This window comes from Panthera onca, chromosome A3, assembly GCF_046562875.1.
Source record: "Panthera onca isolate mPanOnc1 chromosome A3, mPanOnc1 haplotype 2, whole genome shotgun sequence".
NCBI lineage: Eukaryota > Metazoa > Chordata > Mammalia > Carnivora > Felidae > Panthera > Panthera onca.
In genome coordinates this window covers 30,475,279-30,493,716 of record NC_138341.1, presented here as the reverse complement: position 1 = coordinate 30,493,716, position 18,438 = coordinate 30,475,279, and the positions used below count along the sequence as shown (strand labels likewise).

At 39.5% G+C, this 18,438-nt stretch overlaps 1 protein-coding gene across 2 annotated transcripts in view; it reads left to right on the top strand.

The window, feature by feature from the left end:
* The first annotated feature begins 3,861 nt into the window (after positions 1-3,861).
* Positions 3,862-18,438, top strand: part of PRKD3 (protein kinase D3) — an 87,243-nt gene continuing 72,666 nt past the window's right edge. For both annotated transcript variants that reach the window (XR_009615611.3, XM_060652538.3), the window contains exons 1-2: positions 3,862-4,033; positions 11,112-12,071. Coding sequence is in view for 1 of the 2 variants with exons in the window: in XM_060652538.3 (XP_060508521.1) it covers positions 11,784-12,071 (288 nt within the window). In the remaining variant the exon portion in view is untranslated. The remainder of the gene's footprint in view (positions 4,034-11,111; positions 12,072-18,438) is intronic.

Here is an 18,438-nt window from a genome sequence, read left to right as displayed (position 1 = left end):
TTTTTTATTTAAAAAAAAATTTTTTTAACGTTTATTTATTTTTGAGACAGAGAGAGACAGAGCATGAACAGGGGAGGGTCAGAGAGAGGGAGACACAGAATCTGAAACAGGCTCCAGGCTCGGAGCTGTCAGCACAGAGCCCAATGCTGGGCTCGAACTCACAGACCACGAAATCATAACCTGAGCCAAAGTCGGCTGCTTAACCGACTGAGCCACCCGGGCACCCCAAGGACTGTAAAGTCTTAAGGGGGAGCTAGGAAAAAGGCATGTAAGCCAAATTAACCTCAACTAGACTTCAGCTGCACACTTCATCATCATTTAAGGAACTATGAGTTTAAAGTCTAGGGTTACATAGTCAGAATTCTTTCTGGAGGTATCTGAGATTGTGAAATTTGAGATATATGATCAAAGTACAAATTATAGTAAAATGTTCATCTCAGTAGAGTCTGATTAACTTTATTAAAAACAAAACCAGGGGGCCTGAGTGGCCCAGTCAGTTAAGCGTCCAACTTGGGCTTGGGTCATGATCTCCTGGTTCGTGAGTTCAAACCCCACATCAGGCTGTCTGCCTTCAGCACAGAGCCTGCTTCAAATTGTCTGTCTCCCCCTCTCTCTGCCCCACCCCTGTTCTTTCTCTTTCTCCCTCAAAATAAATAAGCATAAATAAATAAATAAATAAATAAATAAATAAATAAAACAAAAACAAAACCAACAAACAAAACCATGTAGTGATTTTATCCTGGACGGGACACCTGAAGCTATTAGTGGAGAAAGTGATGGTTTCTGGTCAACTGAGCACCAGTGCAGTAGGATATTCCCTTGATGAAGTGAAAAGGACTTTACTCCATGGTCACAGGGATTCCTGTGTCATTTAAACTCTTCGCTATTATTTTAAATTTCCCTTCACAGACTCAAGCTTATTAACTTTTCCCCTCTGTGCTTCCAGGAGGAGCTGTGGCACTCTGAAAAGCTCCACCTCTTAAATGTAATAGCTAACATTTATTGAGCATTCACTGTGTGAATTCTTAAAAGCGTCTTCCATTTGTTATGTCATTTAGGTCTTGCACAGCTCATGGGATAAGGACCGTTATCATCCAAGTTAACTGAGGCTGAGAAGGAAGCTCACTGATGTTGGCATGCCCATGACCGCAAAGCCGTTCAGTGGCAGAACCGTGATGCGTACCTGGGCAGACTACCTCCGATGCTCATTGCATGTGTGGTACACTCAAGGCATCTCTTCATTCTCACGACCCCATGGTGTACATAATTATCTCCCCTCATTTCACAGGTAAGAACACCAATTCTTAGTGAGATTGAGCGGCATGCACCTGTGACATGGCAGGGACTAGGTTGGATTCTGTCTTCTAAGTCCCATCCCAACCCTCTTCTAACTGGCTCTTTAGGCCTGGTGCGGTTTCCAGACTGTGAGTGAGGGAGCCCACTTGTCTAATTCCTTTGCTCTGACCAGTGTTGGTACAAGAGTTAATTTTAATACTGGCTCCTTATCCAGGTCTGTAGCACTTGTGTTCTCTTTCTCAGTTGACTTTCAAGATATATTATGGCCAGTTTACAGTATTTCAAAAGCAAGGTTTATAGTGAATATTTAATTAAAATGAAATCCAAAGGCACATTTATGCATTATTTTGTCCTTGGAGAAACGTATTTTACAACCACAAAGATAAACATGAATTACTGGGGATGAGCAAGGTAATTGGTTTTTGATTACAAATTACCTGACTATTAAATTTTAGGGACACCATATGAAATCCTGGGTGGAGTATATGCAGTAGCTTCTCCTTATAGTTACTTGGTTTTTCTAATCCTCCTTTTAGTTGGACAATCCTTTCGCGATTCTTTGCTTATATACTATGTTCTACGTATATTTGTAGATACAAACATGAATATATTTGCAGTTTATTTCTACAAATATATTAGAACATAGTATGTAATCAAACAGTAAATTATATAAAGTTAAATATAAGTGCATATAAAGAAAAGGGAGGTGTTATGTGTAATATACAGAGAAAGTGATATAAAAATGGATGAATGTGACTGGCCCAGAGCTGATGTTCAATAAATGATAAATATTACTCGCCTTTATATCCATGATCTTCTACAAGTTCAGTAGGGGGAAAGACACATTCCTATGAAGGGGGAATCCAGGTAGATCTGATATATACTCAGTTAAAGAAATTGTAGTTTCTGTCAAGCAAAAAATTGCAGCTACAAAGATAGTCTTATGCTAGAATGCATTGTTGAAAGATTCATCTAAAGTGGAGGAGACAATTTAGTTTTTAAAAAGAGAAGCAGAACAGTGGAAATGAAATGAATTCTCTCTCTCTCTCTCTCTCTCTCTCACACACACACACACACACACACACACACACACACACACACATCCTTAAATCTCTATATAATACCAGGTTGATTCGTTTAGAAAAGTTACTTCTAGGAAGAGTAACTTCTGTCCCTTTAAGGACCACGAGAGAACATGGAAGTCACTAGTGACATGGGAATGGCTGTAAACTGCTCCAATGAGGTCCTGGGAATCTTGCTGAGAGAGAGTATTTGGGGCTGGACTAAAACGTCTGTTGGGAAGTGGAAGGAAGAAAAAGGCAAAGCTAGGTAAGAGTGTTCTTTAAAAAGAATGTAAACTTGAGTGGAGTTACTTTCAATTTTAAAATAAAACAAGAGCAGAAAATAAGTCTAAATATAAAATATTAGATCGAATTAGGTAGATACTACTGGATATGGGATATGGGACATTTAGCAGCTTCCAATTCCTGAGAATGTTTCAGAAAGGTCTTTTCTAAAAAACAGCTTCAGAGTACATTAGAATTATACACAAGCTTACTTGTCCCATCTTTAATATAATTTTTTTTAAAATTCCCATTTCTTAAGTTTAAATACAGGGACATCGATTAAGATTGACAATTTAGGGTAAAAAGAAAGGACCCACTTAACTTTCTTTTCTTTCTATTCTCAAAAGCTGCTTGGGAGCGTCGCCTGAGGATGGATGGATTGTTGACAGTAGCCTATCTAGCTTGTTACAAGATATTTTACTTAAGTATTTTTGAGACAAAATCTTGAGAGAAGGAGAACTAGGTCGTTTCTGGGACAACTGTCGGCTGCTCAGGGTTTTCTCTCACATTAAAGTTGTAATTTACCACATAGTGTATTTTCCCTCTAGATCCTCATCCCGACACCCACCCCTCCCTCTGCCCCTCCCCAGGCATTGTCACTCTCTTTCCCCTGGGGGTGGAAGCCGAGGTTTGTGATGCTTGACTGCACTTCACTTTGATGGTAGGGGACCCCGTGGAGTTCCATGACGGACAGAGAGGAAACACAAAACACATGCAAAGTAGCCACTTCGATTTACTCTGTTTAGATGGAGGGCTCTTGATGTTTCTGCCTCCGGGGCGGGATGTCCGGGGCCCCGGCGCCAGGCGGCCACCTGGAAGGCAGGCCCGAGGGAGGGAAAGGCGGGGAGCAGGGAGAAGAGCTCTCAGGGGGGTAGCTGTTCTCTGCTGTGGACCTCTTGCAAGCCTCCCTCCCAAGTTGCCACCTCTTGGTTCCTTGCCCCCGTCGCCTCCGTCAGAGCGGACGACAAAAGAGCAAGAGGCAATGATGGGTATCAAGCGCCGTGTGTAACTGGTTCAAATACCCGGTGGCGCCCCGCTGCCGCGCGCCCACGGAGACACAGGGATCCCCGAGCGCGCAGGGCCAGCCCGAAAGGACCCAGCGCTCGCGCTGCCCCTGCACCGCGCGCAGGCATAGCGTGACTGACATCCCCGCGCGGAAACTACAGCTCCCGGCAGGCCCCGCGCCGGCCGCGCGCCCCCGCCCCGCACGCCCCCGCCCCCCGCCCCCGGGCCTCAGGACGGGACAGGGAGGAGGGCGGGAGGGAGAGGGAGGAAGGGGCGCCAGCGGCGGGCGGGATCGTGCGAGGCGCGTGAAGCCTCGCTGGCGCCTCGTCCGGGACCCAGACGCTGGCGGCCGTGGAGTTTCTCACGACCGGCGGAGCTCTCCCTCTGTAAGTCGTCGCCTCGGGGAGCGCGGATCAGACACCGAAAAAGTTAGCGCCGCGGCGGCCGCCGCTTTGTTCTCGCGGCCCGTCGGGTGAGGCGGCGGCGGCCCCTCCCCCACCCGCACGCGGCGGCGGCGGGACTCCGGGCCCCGCGCCGGGCTGGGCGGCGACCGCCCGGGGCCAGGCGGGAAGTTGGCGGAGCGCTGGGCGGGAGGCGCGGGCGGGGGTGGGGGTGGGGGCGCCGCGGCGGGCCGGGGGCGCCGGCGCGGCCGCCAGATGGGGCCAAGTTCCGGCGTGGGCGCGGAGGCCAACTTGGGTCCGCGCTCCGCGGGCGACCACCGCGCGTGCGGCCGCCTCGGGAGCGGTCTGTTTCGGGGTCCCTCCAGCTGGCTCCCGACGCCGGACCCGCGACAGTCAAGCTGCCGAATTTGGGATGAGCCTTTTTTTCTTTTTCATTTCATCACTTCGAGTTGCAGCCGTCTCAGAGCGGGGAGTAAATGGTGCTTAGAGCATGGGAGCCCCCACCCCAGTTTCCTGACTGTGCTTAGTTTTGCAAGTTGCAGCCTTGCTCGGAGTTGTTCTTAACCCCGGGAGGTTTTTCTTGAGATGAAACGCTGAGGAGTGCGACTGTTTCTTTGAGCAGCAACCATAACCGCGTACTACTCGATTGCCTGTTGGATATTTTATTTGAAGTCATCGCAGGCAGAAGCATAGGCCTTGCCGACTGCAGGCACGAATATAAATTCCAGGGACAGGCGTAAAACCTGCAGACTTTTCCATACACAGATTGATGGCTTGGACATAACTGTCTCTTCGACCACACCCATCCCCACAGGAAATAAGATATCGGTGTCATCTTTGATTAGGAAGAATAAGTTCCACCCTGAACTACAATTTTGTACTACCCAGCCTTCATAAGCTGTAGCCGCAAATGAAACAAAAAGTTTTCGAATGCCTTAATCTGTACCCTAGAAAATGCTATATTGTGTTACTCTTACAACTGCTTCTACTTAGTACTTAACGCTGCAGTTCTTTCCTACGTTTTTAGCGACTATGATTTTGCTTAGATCAAGCTTACTTACTTACCAACTTCTCATGCCTTGAAGGCTGGGAATACCTCTGGATTTGCTGCCGAAGACGTCCATATAAAGTACCCCGATCTAGGTCTAGACTAGTTTAATTTTATCAAGGAACCTTTTCTTCCTCCCCTGTTAGGATCTGAATTGAGAGCAAGCATGAAATTCAGCTAAAAAAGAAGTTACAAGTTTTAGTAAAAGTATTTTAAACATGTCACTTAAAGCCTTCACCTTACGTTTTGCTTTTTAGCAGTTAATATACATGTGGTAGACCTGATCAGATGAGTTTGGAGTATTTGACAAGCCAGTTTCCATACAATAATTTGGTGGCTAGCATTTCACTTTTTAGGATGATTCACATTCAAGATATCTGGAGTAGTTTTTTAAGCATCTCAGATAGTAGTGAGTCTTTTAGATATACAAATTTTATAAGCTTTCAGTGTCATCAGACGACCCCTTTAAAAGAGAAATTTCTCTTGTGGGTTGTTTTTAATTTAACACTGGCATATGCAAAAAAAAAAAAAAGGCTTTAATAAATCAAGTTTTGGGACAGTAAATTTAAAAAATTAAATTAGAATTGAAAAAACCTCATAGAGAAAAAACGAACTGATCATTTAAATGCACTTTTAAGGGACATTTTCTCATTTAAAAAAAGACATTTTAAAAGTGATGAAAATATTACCATATTGAAGTGAATTGCTCATTTTTAAAAGAAATTACTCTTACAGGCCTGGATATATGAGGAAATTATTTGCTAGTACAGATTTTAACTTGATTTAATAATCGTTCTTATGGTTCACAATTTTCTGTTAGTACTTTGAGTCTCTGATTATGTAATTTAAATTGAACTTGTATGTGCCCTCTTTGGAGCAGTTGTCCTGTTCGTCAAAAAATTTGAGATGATACACTTAGGAAATGTTTTTGTTTTAATTTCATTGCAGAAAAGTTTTCTCCACTTGTGTGGTTAGTTTACAGTGACATTGTGTGAGAAATTGCTCATTGGCTGTTAGCCAGTCAGATTTCTCAGATACCACTGGGGCGAAGAGAGGCGATGAAGGCCCATCAAGCCCAGCATAGATTCCTACAGCACTGCCAGATTGGCAGTCTGTAATCTTATTACCGGATAAACTTTTCAGTGGCTGAGCAGAGAGCAGACATAGTATGCTCTCTGTCCTCTCTCTGAGAGTAGAAGGACTGAGATTCAAATGTCACTGATCCAGATAAACAGAATTTTAGCAGCAACAATTTAGTTGAATGCTGATCTCTTAGGAAAAGTATTATATTAACCTAAGGTAATAGTTTTTGAAATTGTATTTGCTGCAAACTGTGATTTTAAAAAACCGAAAAGTTATTTGACTTTAATGCGATATACAGTATAAAAGCAACACTAGGATTATTAAGCCAGATCAAGCCTGTTATTAAAGCAAAATGACCTCAGGACACTGGTCAGTATTGCACTGAAAAAGGGCACATGCTTTTTTACGTGCTAAAAGAATACGTCTACATATTAACAGGAGGGAAAAAAAAATAGCATTCCTAGCACACAAAACTAAATTGAACAAGGACAACCCATTACTAGTAGGAGTCATGGTAAATATTACGCTGTTCTGAATAAGAAAAGCATTTTACCTCTTCACTTTAGCCCTGGTTACAAAAAGGACATTGGCTACACTAAATAATGAGCTTCCTTTTGAAGTACTGTATGTAAGAATTGGATTTGTTTTGTCTTCCTGGAATCCTCCCTTCTCTGCTTCCCTGACTCCTACTTATCCTTTAGGTCTTAGCTTAAGCACTACTTCCTTAAAGTCACCTTGCCTGAGACCCCAGTTAAAATTAGGTCCTTTTGGTATACTCGGTCATTTCACTTTCCATAATTTGTAGTTCCCTTGCTGTTTATGTGAATGGTGTTTGTTTAATGTGTGTGCCCCACATCACACTGTAAGCTCCAGAAAGAACAGTAGCCATATCTGTATTGGTTACTGCTATATAAGCGCAGCGACTGTAGTAACAGTCTGGCAAATAATAGGCACTCAGTAAATATTTGTTGAATGAAAATGCTGTTGTTAGAGCTTGTAATTAGAGGCTTTGCCAAGATATGAGATATGTACGTTCAGGGGGGAGGTAAGGGAGTGGGAGAGAAAGGTAGATCAACTTGTGATGTTACTACGAAGTCCTAGGCCTTTGTTTTACCTTGTCTGTAGTAATATGGCAGGTTGGGCTCACGATTCCTTTCATATTTCATCTTTTGATTCCATTCCGCAGTGGTGATGGATCCTGTAAGCTCATTTGAATGGGATATGCGACAAATTAACTCCCCCCAAAGAATATTTGAGATGTTCCAAGTAAACGTATTAGAAATGCTTGCCAATCCATAGCTGTTAGAAGTAAAGATATCTAATTGATACATAGCTTATAAATTAGTAATTGTCTTTTGTCTCCGTTTTCTAATTGAAACATAAAGACAAAGTAAATTACACTTCTTGGATTTTTTTGATGTTTAGTGTTAATATTTTGAATCCTACGTCTTGCATCTTACAGAGAAAATCAGGGTTCCATAAAATAAAAGGAGAGAGAAAACAGTTGGGATGAATGGGCAGAAGCTTAAAGACAGCTCACTTAGTTTCTTCTATTTGCTTTCATGCTGAAACTGTAAAAAATATTTTTATACAAAACTATAACATTTATATAGTTTATTAAGTTATCAATAGTTCTGATAAATTGGTTGATTGTATTACTAGACAGTTATAATAAAATGGAAATTTAGTGGGAAGACATCCATTGAAAATAAATTATTATTGAACACAGCAGTATCTTGTATTTTGAAGTATTTGACCTGAATACAGTATTATTGGTAGATATTTTGCTACCTTTTTCATGACAGTTGTTCAGCTTTTGAAACTACTTGTAAGTGACTGACTACTTCAGGAGAAAACCTGGTGGGTAGTTAGGCTGTTGGAGGTGGAATGCAACAGAAAGAACACGGGCTTTGGAGTCTGGCAAACTTTTGTTTGAATCCCAGTTCTATCTCACATTAGCTGTGTAGTTGTGAGCAAGCAACTATAAACTTTGGTTCCTTTTCAGTAAAACAGAGTGGAACAAATCTAGAGTGGTCTTGAGAATGTAATGAAGTATCATATATCAATTGCTGCGGTTAGCATAAAGTAGGACCTTCCTTCTTAATTTCCTCATGGAATCACTGTAAAAATCGTTAAAACTTACTGAGCACTGAACTGTAAGCCGGGTGCTGTTGAAAGTGCTTTACATGCAGTAGCTCCGTGCTCTTGACCTCCTGTGAGGTAAGCAAGTAGTGCGGTTATCTTCATTTTACTTCTCTGCAGTGATACTGAATAAAACCGATTATTCTCTTAACACCTTTTCAAATGTTTGAACACCATTATTCTGTTTGGCTTTGTTAAGCATGTATTTGTCCCATGACATTGTTTTCACCTTTATCTAGATGCATGCTGTTACTACTATTTTTTAATCAATATGGCTCTTAAAAATGTGGACTGTAGAAATGAATACAGTGGTAAGGTAGGCTGACTGGCAACAGAGTTTACAGGTTGGTGCTGATGTGTTCTCAGTGTCCTGGGGGGTTAGATTTGCATTAGTTCTTTTAGTTACAGATTAGCAGCTCTCGTTAAACTCTTAGGTGGCTGACTCCCCTTCTGAATACCTTCTAAATCAGCACTTCTCCATTTCTTCTCCATTAACTTTTTGAAACCAAATGTAAAGCTTTACACTCACTGTTGTTACATTTCACTTTAATTTTAGTTTATTTCTCCCGGATCGTACACTCTGAGGATTTTATAAGCATGTTTTCTGTGTCTTTATCTTATGAATAATCAAAAACAATATAGGGCCGAGGACAGAGTTCTGAGGCACTCCCCTAAAGACTTCTTTCATCTAGGCTGATCTAGAGTAGTGAATTTACCCAACTACACTAACATCCAACTCACACTCAAACAACATATTTGCAAAAATAGTGTGAAAAACCATCTTGAATACTGTTTTGGCCAGAATACACTTTTTTCTCCCTGGCTTTGCTAATTGTGTGATTTTGGGCAAGTACTTTGATTTCTAAGCGTGTTTTTTCCACTATACAATGGGTTGTTGCAGAGGATTAAATGAGGTAATGCATATAAAGTGCTTAGACAGTGTCTGGCAGATAGTTGGAGCTCAATGACTATAAGTTATTATTTTTTTCCCTTGCATCTGAGAAGTCTAGTAATCCTTCTTTTCCAAGATGTAAATGCAGTTGATTTGGCATTATTTGTTCTGTTTTAATTCATGCTGACATCTAGTGATTATTATATTCTTTTCTAAATATTCAGAAACCATTTCCTTTCATAATCTATTCTCAGATTTGACTAAAAATTAAGTTTACATGTCTGTGATTTCTGAAATCTACTTCCCTACTCCTCCAGCTCCAAAATTCGAAGCAACCCTGACCCATCTCCAGGCCCTGATTATTTTTTTCTGAGCTCTTTCTCTAAGATTTTAGGAGTCAGCTTTGTGATTACACTTGCTAATTGCTTTTGCAGTGTGGAATGAATTGCATCTGGAACCCAAGACTTACTACATAAAGTTGTTTTAGTCTCTCTCATTCACCAGGCTGGGGTTTCGGTTCTCATTGCCCTTCTACAACTTTAGTTTAAAAACTGAGAGAAGATCAGCAAAATACAAGTTGAGCAATTCTGCCTTCTGTACGTGCTCAACCTTAACAACATCCTCTCTGAGCAGTGATTCTCTCAGTTCCTTGTTCTCTTTGAAAAATAATATGTTATTTTATGGAGATAGCACTTAGTAAGAAAGTATGAAACTTGGGTCCTGATTCCCACTCTGCCTCTTAATTACCTGCGTGATGCTGGGCACGTTGCTTTATCTGCTTGTGCTTCTATTTTCTCATCTGCAAAAGTCATATTTGTCTCCAAAGAGGTGTGCACGAGGTAAAGTATGTAAAGCATTTATGAGATGTTAAGTGCTGTACTGTATAAGGTGGGTTAATATTTATTTGAATGTAGCTATAAAAGCTTTTGTTATCTTTAAGTAATTTTTTCTAAGCCTTAGTTTTCCCTGAGCTTTCTAATTCCTGATACTACATCTGTATGTTTTTGCTCTTCTGTTGTGTTCATCCTGATTTATTTAGCCCCATTAACTACTGTCCGGAGAGTCATTCTGCAACCACATTGGATGCTTCACTCTTTTTCATCATTGGAATTGTTTACAGTTATATATGGAAAATTTAGAAAGATTTCTTGTGAGCCATTTCACTTAGGCCATGGGGGTCATGCCTTTTGTTTTGTTTTTGAAATGTCCTGTTGTAAACTGTGATACATATATAACTGAGTCTAGTGCTGTCTCTCTTTTTACTTATAGAAACCCTTTATGATAAGGTCACTTTCTCCTATGTTCCTGTCTTAAGTATGTTGTTCACATTATAACTGTGCATAGTATGTCCCCTTCTGCTTTCTTGGCCTTACGGAAGAAATCTGTCAAAAAGCAAGTCAGCAATCATATTTTGGTAGAATTAGACTTTTAATATAAAAAAGAATACTCTTAACATGTCGTTATTAGGACAGTGTTCTACTTCTTTGGTATGGCTGAGTGGTACGTGCTTTACTTCTATGACGATATCAGTTTTAACCTTTTTTTAGTCCCTTCTGTTTTTCTCTGTTTTTGTCTTAACTCAGTTGTGTATTGTGGAATAAAAGTGTTTGATCTTCAGATTTTGGGTGTTAGTGAGGGGTGCCATGGGCTTGGTGGTGGTGGTGGTAGTGGTGAGCAGAAGGCTCTCCCTAAAATTATATCTACAGTAAAAAAAAAAGAAAAAGAAAAAAGACTCTGATAACTAGACCTCCAGAACGACTACCTGTTAGGATTTATTGGTGAATTGTAAACATGCAACCAAAACTTATCATTTAAAAAAATTAAAGGGATTCTTGGCATTCTGAAAATAATGTCAAATGAGTATAAAATATTAAGAGTGTTTTTAAAATTCCTTCCAGGCTGACTACATTTCAGAAAAAATCAACTCTTCTCAGCGGACCAATTCTTCAAGTGAAATATACCTGTACTGTTTTAAAAAGCTTTGTGCTTCATCATGGAAAAATTTACCCCCCCCAAAAATGAAAATGAAGACATTTGAGAAGGTGATTTAAGGTGTGGATATTTGAGAAAGTATCCCACCAAATCATTGAACCTAACGATAAGGATTAAATAGATTAATCCTAAACACTTCTCTTTTAAACCAGGAGGATTTCATCTTAACAGAAAAACAACTTTTATTCAATATGTATTTTCTGAAATTAAAAGAGAGAGACAAAAGTAGACTTAAAAGAAAATAGATGAAGATGGTTAGTAAATAAGCAGTGTCAACTCTTTTCTGATGAGGATAATTCAGTGATGTTAAATCCTTTCCAAATCCCTGGTTGTGGTCCTGAAGACAAGACTGTTTTTTGATGGGACATCTGATACTAGGGGAAGTGGGACCTTCTGTGTATTTAGCTCACAGTTGTAGAAGATGCAGTCATTGGCATGAGTGGCTTAAAAGAGGAAATACAGCAGTTTTCAATTAAATCCAAAAGTACAGTCATTTTTTTACTCCTGTGATTGTAAAAGCCTCTTCATAACCACTGAAAAAGAATTGACAACTATTTTAAAAGATTAAAGAAAGGCAGATGTCTGCAAACAATTCCCCTCCATCAGCCCAGAAGTCTGTATTACCTGCAACTCTTCCTGCTGTGCTTCCCACTCCTTCTCCGTGTTCAAGTCCTAAAACAGGACTCTCTGCCCGGCTCTCTAATGGAAGCTTCAGTGCACCATCACTCACCAACTCCAGAGGCTCAGAGCATACAATTTCATTTCTGCTGCAAATTGGCCTTACACGGGAGAGTGTTACCATTGAAGCTCAGGAACTATCTTTATCTGCTGTCAAGGATCTTGTGTGCTCCATTGTTTATCAAAAGGTACTGTGCATACTATTTATGTCCATACTTTTTCTAATTAACGTTGTTCCTAATGCTTTTCTATAAATTATACATGCAACAATGAGTTAACACGTGAGTCAATTGATTATGTCCTAATTTTGATCATTTTGGGAAAAGTGCTAATAGGCTAGAAGCCTAAGGTCTGAAATTTCAGGTCCTAACAACTGGAGCCTATATCCTAACTTTAAAATACTGCCTATTCAATTTTCCTTTTTAAGAGCATGAAAATCCATATAGAATCAAGAGGACTTAAGAAATCTCCTTTGTTTTTAGAGAAAACAGGAGTTAGAGGGTGCAAGCCATCCAGATGGCTTCCCTAAAGGATAAGACCCAGCTGTGGCTGAGTCCCAGGTGCATACGTGTTCTTCCTAGGTGCGCTGTATTCCGCCCTCTTTTTTATACTCTCTTCTTTCCCTTTTGGTCTTAATTTCACCTAAACTGCCATCTGATATGAGAAGACCACTCTCTCTTGCTTAAAAAATAGGTAAATGAGTTTTGAATATATGACAATACATAAAAATTGGAAATTGAGGGTAGTTTTTGTTTCCTCTCTACCTGTCTCCTGTCCTGTACTATACCATTTTTGTTTTTGAGAGAGAGAGAGCGCGCGCGCAAGCAAGCATGAGAGTGCTAATGGGAGAAGAGCGGAAGCAGAGGGAGAAGGAGAGAGAGAACCTCAGTTAGGCTCCATGCCCAGATCCAAGCCCGACACAGGGCTGGATCTCACAAGTGTGAGATCGTGATCTCAGCTGAAACCAAGAGTCAGACGCTTAACCAACTGAGCCACCCAGGCACCCCTATACTATACTATTTTTTAAGGAACCTTAGCTAAATGTCTTTAATAATCTTGATTTGGTGGATAAGCAGGGACGTTCTCTATTTTATCATGAAACTGTATATTTACATAGTGTGAATCGGGTACATTTTATTTTTGATGGACTGAGCATATGGTTCAAACAAATTAGTATATTTTTTATTTTAAAAATCATTGCACAAGATTAATATATTTGGATTCATGCTCTTTATCTTCCTGTTTTTGTTTTAATTTCTTTAAAAATTAAAAAAAAATTTTAATGTTTATTTTTGAGAGAGACAAAGCACAAATGGGGGAGGAGCAGAGAGAGAGAGAGAGCAAGCCGGACATGGGCTTGAACTCACAAACCATGAGATCATGACCTGAGCTGAAGTCGGATGCTTAACTGACTGAGCCACCTGGGTGCCCCCCAAAGTATTTTTTTAATGTTTATTTATTTTGAGAGAGAGAGAGAGAGAGAGAGAGAGACCAAGCATGAGTGGGGGAGGGGCAGACAGAGAGGGAGACACAGAGTGTGAAGCAGGCTCCAGGCTCTGAGCTGTCAGCACAGAGCCCGATGCGGGGCTCAAACCCACAAACCTGAGCCAAGATTATGACCTGAGCTGAAGTTGGACGCTCAACCAATGGAGCCACCCAGGCGCCCGCCCCTGTTTTTCTTTTAATTTCTTATCTTTGTTTGTTATTATCTTCTGATGTAGATGCATTTAATAGTCTAAAACATGTGATGTGGTTTGTAAAAATAATCTGTGCCTGTGTGTCAACAATAACTTGTCTGTTGAAATGTGGCCTAAAGATTCACTTTCCTTTTGTAGATCTGTAGAACCGTCTGCGTGCCTTTAAGTATTTTTGCTTTTATTTTCCCTTTCATTAAATGTTATAGAGGTTTTTCACAAATATTTTTGCGAAAAGGTTTTTAATTTAAAGGTAAGCTTTTAACTTAACTATAGTTTGTAACTTTAATGTTTCTTTTTTATTTGAGTGCATAGAAATTCTAAAAAATGTTTGTTTATTTTGTGAAAGAGTGTGCCAACAGGGGAGGGGGAGAGAGAGAGAGGGAGAAAGAAAGAAAGAGAACCCCACACAGGCTCCACACTCAGTGCAGAGTCCGACACAGGGCTCCATCACACAACCCTGGCATCATGACCCAAGTCGAAATTAAGAGTTGGACACTTAACCAACTGAGCCACCCAGGCACCCCAAACCTATAGAAATTTATAATCAATGTTTTGGCAGAGTCTGTATTTATTGTTTTCAATCTTCTAAAATTTCACTTTGTTCTTACATTTATACAGAGGCATGCTGATTTCCTACAGGATTATTTTAGAATTCATGTTACTTCATCTTTAATATAGATGTGAGAAGTGGGTCAGATGGGTTAAACTCTTAGAAAACTTGATTAAAAATCATAATCCATGAAAAATTACAGTGATACCAAGGAAATAAACAGGATAGAGCCGAAGGAAAAAAAAGATAACTTAGGGTGAACTTTATATAGAATTATTGATTCTAGAAATATCATAGTGAACTGAATTTGAATCAGTATTATAGTGATATGGGGATGTATCTGGCAAAAATATGTAGCATATATAGGGCATAAACATACTACACATTTCTAAGAGTTTTGAGCTTGAAACTAGGTCAGCTGTATTGCTTATTTACTGTTTAACTTTGCACAAGTGATTTGACTTCTCGGATTACAATTTCCAGATCTATCAATGACTGAGTTGGGATGATTTCTAGTGTGTAATTACAGTGGTGAGATTATGAAACATTTAATCAAAATTGGGTCTTCACTGCTAGAGACAGTTAAAGGAAAAAGGAGTTTCAAGGGATGACCTACTCCAGATCCTAACCAGAGAAAAATCTTAAGGCAACTAGCTCAGATTCTGAGATTTTATAGAGACATCTCATGGATCCCTAACTCATTTGGAGGATGGAAAAATCACGTCAGAAGTTCTTTTGTTTTTTCCTTCCCTCTTGGGTACTTGCTCATTAGTCATCCATTTTCATTACCTACATCTCTACAGCTCCAGGTTAGCTGCCAGGGCTCTGAGGGTCACATACCTGCTTTTCTTATATCTATTCTTAGTAAATGCATTTACCTGAACCTTTTAAAAGATGGGGTACTGGTTAAATTTTAGGTTGGGAAGATTAACCATATATCCCCTCTCTCAAAAAGCTTACAGTCTACTGAAGGAAACAGAGTAAAACATGAAAAGTAGAAAGTGAGGTTAAGGTAGAGAGTGCTCTTCTCAGGTTAATAAAGGATGTGGAAGACTTCATGCAGAAAGTAGCATTTTATTTGACATTTAAAGAATGAGCAAGATTTCAATAATATAGGAGGTGAGGAATACATTCCAGGTAAAAGAATTAAGATGATTGAAGATACAGAAGGGGACAAGAGGAAGATTATAATAACATTTACTGAGTGCCTATTCTATGTTGGGAGCTTTACACACATTTTCTAGTTAATCCTCACAATAGTTTGTGGTGCATCTCAAATTTTAATGTATATGCCAGTTATCTAGTGATTCTTCTAAAATGTAGCTTTTGAATCAGTAGGTTTGGGGTGGGTCTAAGCATTTGTAATATGGTCTTAGGGGAGGTTGATGCTCCTTCTCCAAGGACCTCACTGAGTGGGAAGAGTGTGGGTGATATAATTGCTGTTGAATAAAGGAGGAACTGAATTTCAGAGACATTTAATTACTTGCTGAAAGTTGGAATTCAAACACAGGTCTTTTTTAAACTCCAAAACCTGTATACTCTTTTCAGTGCACCACACTGCCTTCTTCATGCAAAGGAAATTTTTGCACTTGATTCCTGTAAGAGCAGAGATTTAACTAAGGTCTGCGTGCAGCAAAGCAACATGGTCAGATTTGTGTTTGGGAAAGCTTAAATGTGTAACTCAGTGTGACATAAAATAAGGAGATCAGGTAAGAAGCCACTGTAATGAATATCTGAACTGAGATGGTTGGGAAGTGAATATATTTGAAGAGCGTTGGGCAAGTAGTGTTGGTAAAACTTGACAGCCTATTGAAGAAGACGGGAGCGCGGGTGGCTGGATGGGTGGTGATGCTGGTAACCAAGTTAGAAAATTCAGAAAGAAAAGTAAGGTTTTTACTGGGGGGAGAGAATTCTCTCTCTGGGGGGAGAGAATAGGACTGATTTTTATCAAACTTTAATAAGATAGAGTTCCCATGTTCTAGAGATTTTTAAGGATTTGGGCCCTAGTGTTCTGCTGTGACTCTTGAAATAGAATCATGATTCCTTGAGAAGAACCTTCCCAACTTTCTTTCTGTAGAGAAACCAACAAGGCAGAAAAGTGATGAAAAGAGCTCTTACTTTGAAGGACCAGAGGAAAGGTCTCTAAAAGTTAGTGAAATAAGCCTGGAGGGCAATCCTCCTTTTGAATTAGTAGAGGAGGACTGCCTGAGATATGATTTCATGTTAATGATATTTTAGATTTTTTAAAATATTTTTAATCTAGTCATAATACCAAATGTGTATTCCATCTATTTTACATTTTTGCCATCCAGTGTTAACAGTATATTAGTAATAATCGACCTCAGATATAAGGAATAGGAATTTGACCTTAGGTACAAGAATGGAGTTTATTAATTTGTAAGGCTTTTTAAAGTACCCCTGCAGTGATCCAAAGTGTAGTTTGTGGGATTCCATAAAAGTTTTTGCAGCTATTAAAAAAGGAAACATTTTGTGTGGACATGGTTGGGGGAGGGAGAGATCTGCAAAGTATATAGGACATACAGATAACATAGTAAGTGTAGAACAGGGCATGCTGTGCTATCATTTTGTACTACATACACTTACACATACATATGTACATGTATATATGATCGCTTGATTGCTTTTTGATTACCTTGGAAGGAGAGAGCGATTTCTTCCAGGAGGGGACTGGTGACTGGGAAACAAGAGTGAAAGGGAGATTTACTTTTCATTGTATACCCTTGTGTACCTTTTAGATTTTGTGTCTTCTGCATGTATTCCATATTCAGAAATAATATTTCAATATTTTTTTCAAATAACAGCACAGTGATCTAAACAGAATGACCATTACATTTTTAAATTAATTTATTGGCTAAGATTGGATTTTATATTGCTTTATTTTCTAGTACCTCTCAGGCATTAAATAGAAGTATGCCATATATGTAGTTTTTTTCCCTTTAATAGCTATTTTAATAAGGTGTTTACTTTTTTAAAAATCAGACTTAATATATATAATTTACCTGTAATAAAATCCATTGATATTCACGAGTTTGGGGAGTTTTAACAATTGTAGGAAGTTTGTGCAACTATCACCCATTCAAGATACAGAGCATCTTCATTACCCCCTAAGTTCCCTCTTGCACTTTTGCAGTCTCCTTTCCTCGTCCTGGTCCTGGGCTACCGCTGCACTACACTCTGTTACTATAGTTTGACTTTTTCTAGATTTTCATATAAATGAAGTCATATAGTGTGTAGTCTATTGTTCTGCTGTCTTTCACATACTTTGTTTTTAATTCATCCATGCTGTTACGTATGGTAGTTCTTTTTTGTTGCTGAGTACTGTTCCATTGTGTGCATATACCATAATTTGTTTATTCATCAGTTGATTGATACTAGAGTTGTTTCCAATTTGGGGGAATTTTGAATAAAGTTGCTGTTAACATTCTCATACAAATCTTGATTGTAGATATGTGTTTTCATTTCCTTGGGGTAAATATTCGGGTGTATAATGGCCATATCCTTGCCAGCACTTAGTATTTCCAGTCTTTTTAATTGAACCATTCTGGTTGATGTGTAATGCTCTCTCCTTGTGACTTTGATTTGCATTTCCCTAATGGCTAACGAGATTGGTTATCTGTGCATGGGTTTATTCACTTATTTTCTTTGGTTAAATTCCATACAGATTGTTTATGTTATTGAAGTATAAAAGTTTTTTAACATCTTAGATACAAGTTCTTTTTTTTTTTTTTTTTTTAATTTTTTTAACGTTTATTTATTTTTGAGACAGAGAAAGACAGAGCATGAACAGGGGAGGGGCAGAGAGAGAGGGAGACACAGAATCTGAAACGGGCTCCAGGCTCTGAGCTGTCAGCACAGAGCCCGACGCGGGGCTCGAACTCATGGACCGCGAGATCATGACCTAAGCTGAAGTCGGATGCTTAACCGACTGAGCCACCCAGGCGCCCCTACAAGTTCTTATCAGATATGAAATGCAGATATTTTCTTCCAGTCTGTGGCAGCTTTTCATTTTTTTCTCTCTCTTTTTAATCTAAGTAATAGTGTAAATAATCATCATTTTAAAGGCTTCAGTTATATTGATGCATAGTAGTTTACAACCAGTTTCTTATTTTAGTCGTTTATGTTGCTTCTCATTTTTTCCAGTTTTATGGAGATATAATTGATATATTTGTATTAGTTTTTTAAAAATGTTTATTTATTTATTTTGAGAGAGAGAATGTGAGCATGAGCAGGGGAGGAGTGGAGAGAGAGAGAGAGAGAGAGAGAGAGAGAGGGAGAGACAGTCCTAAG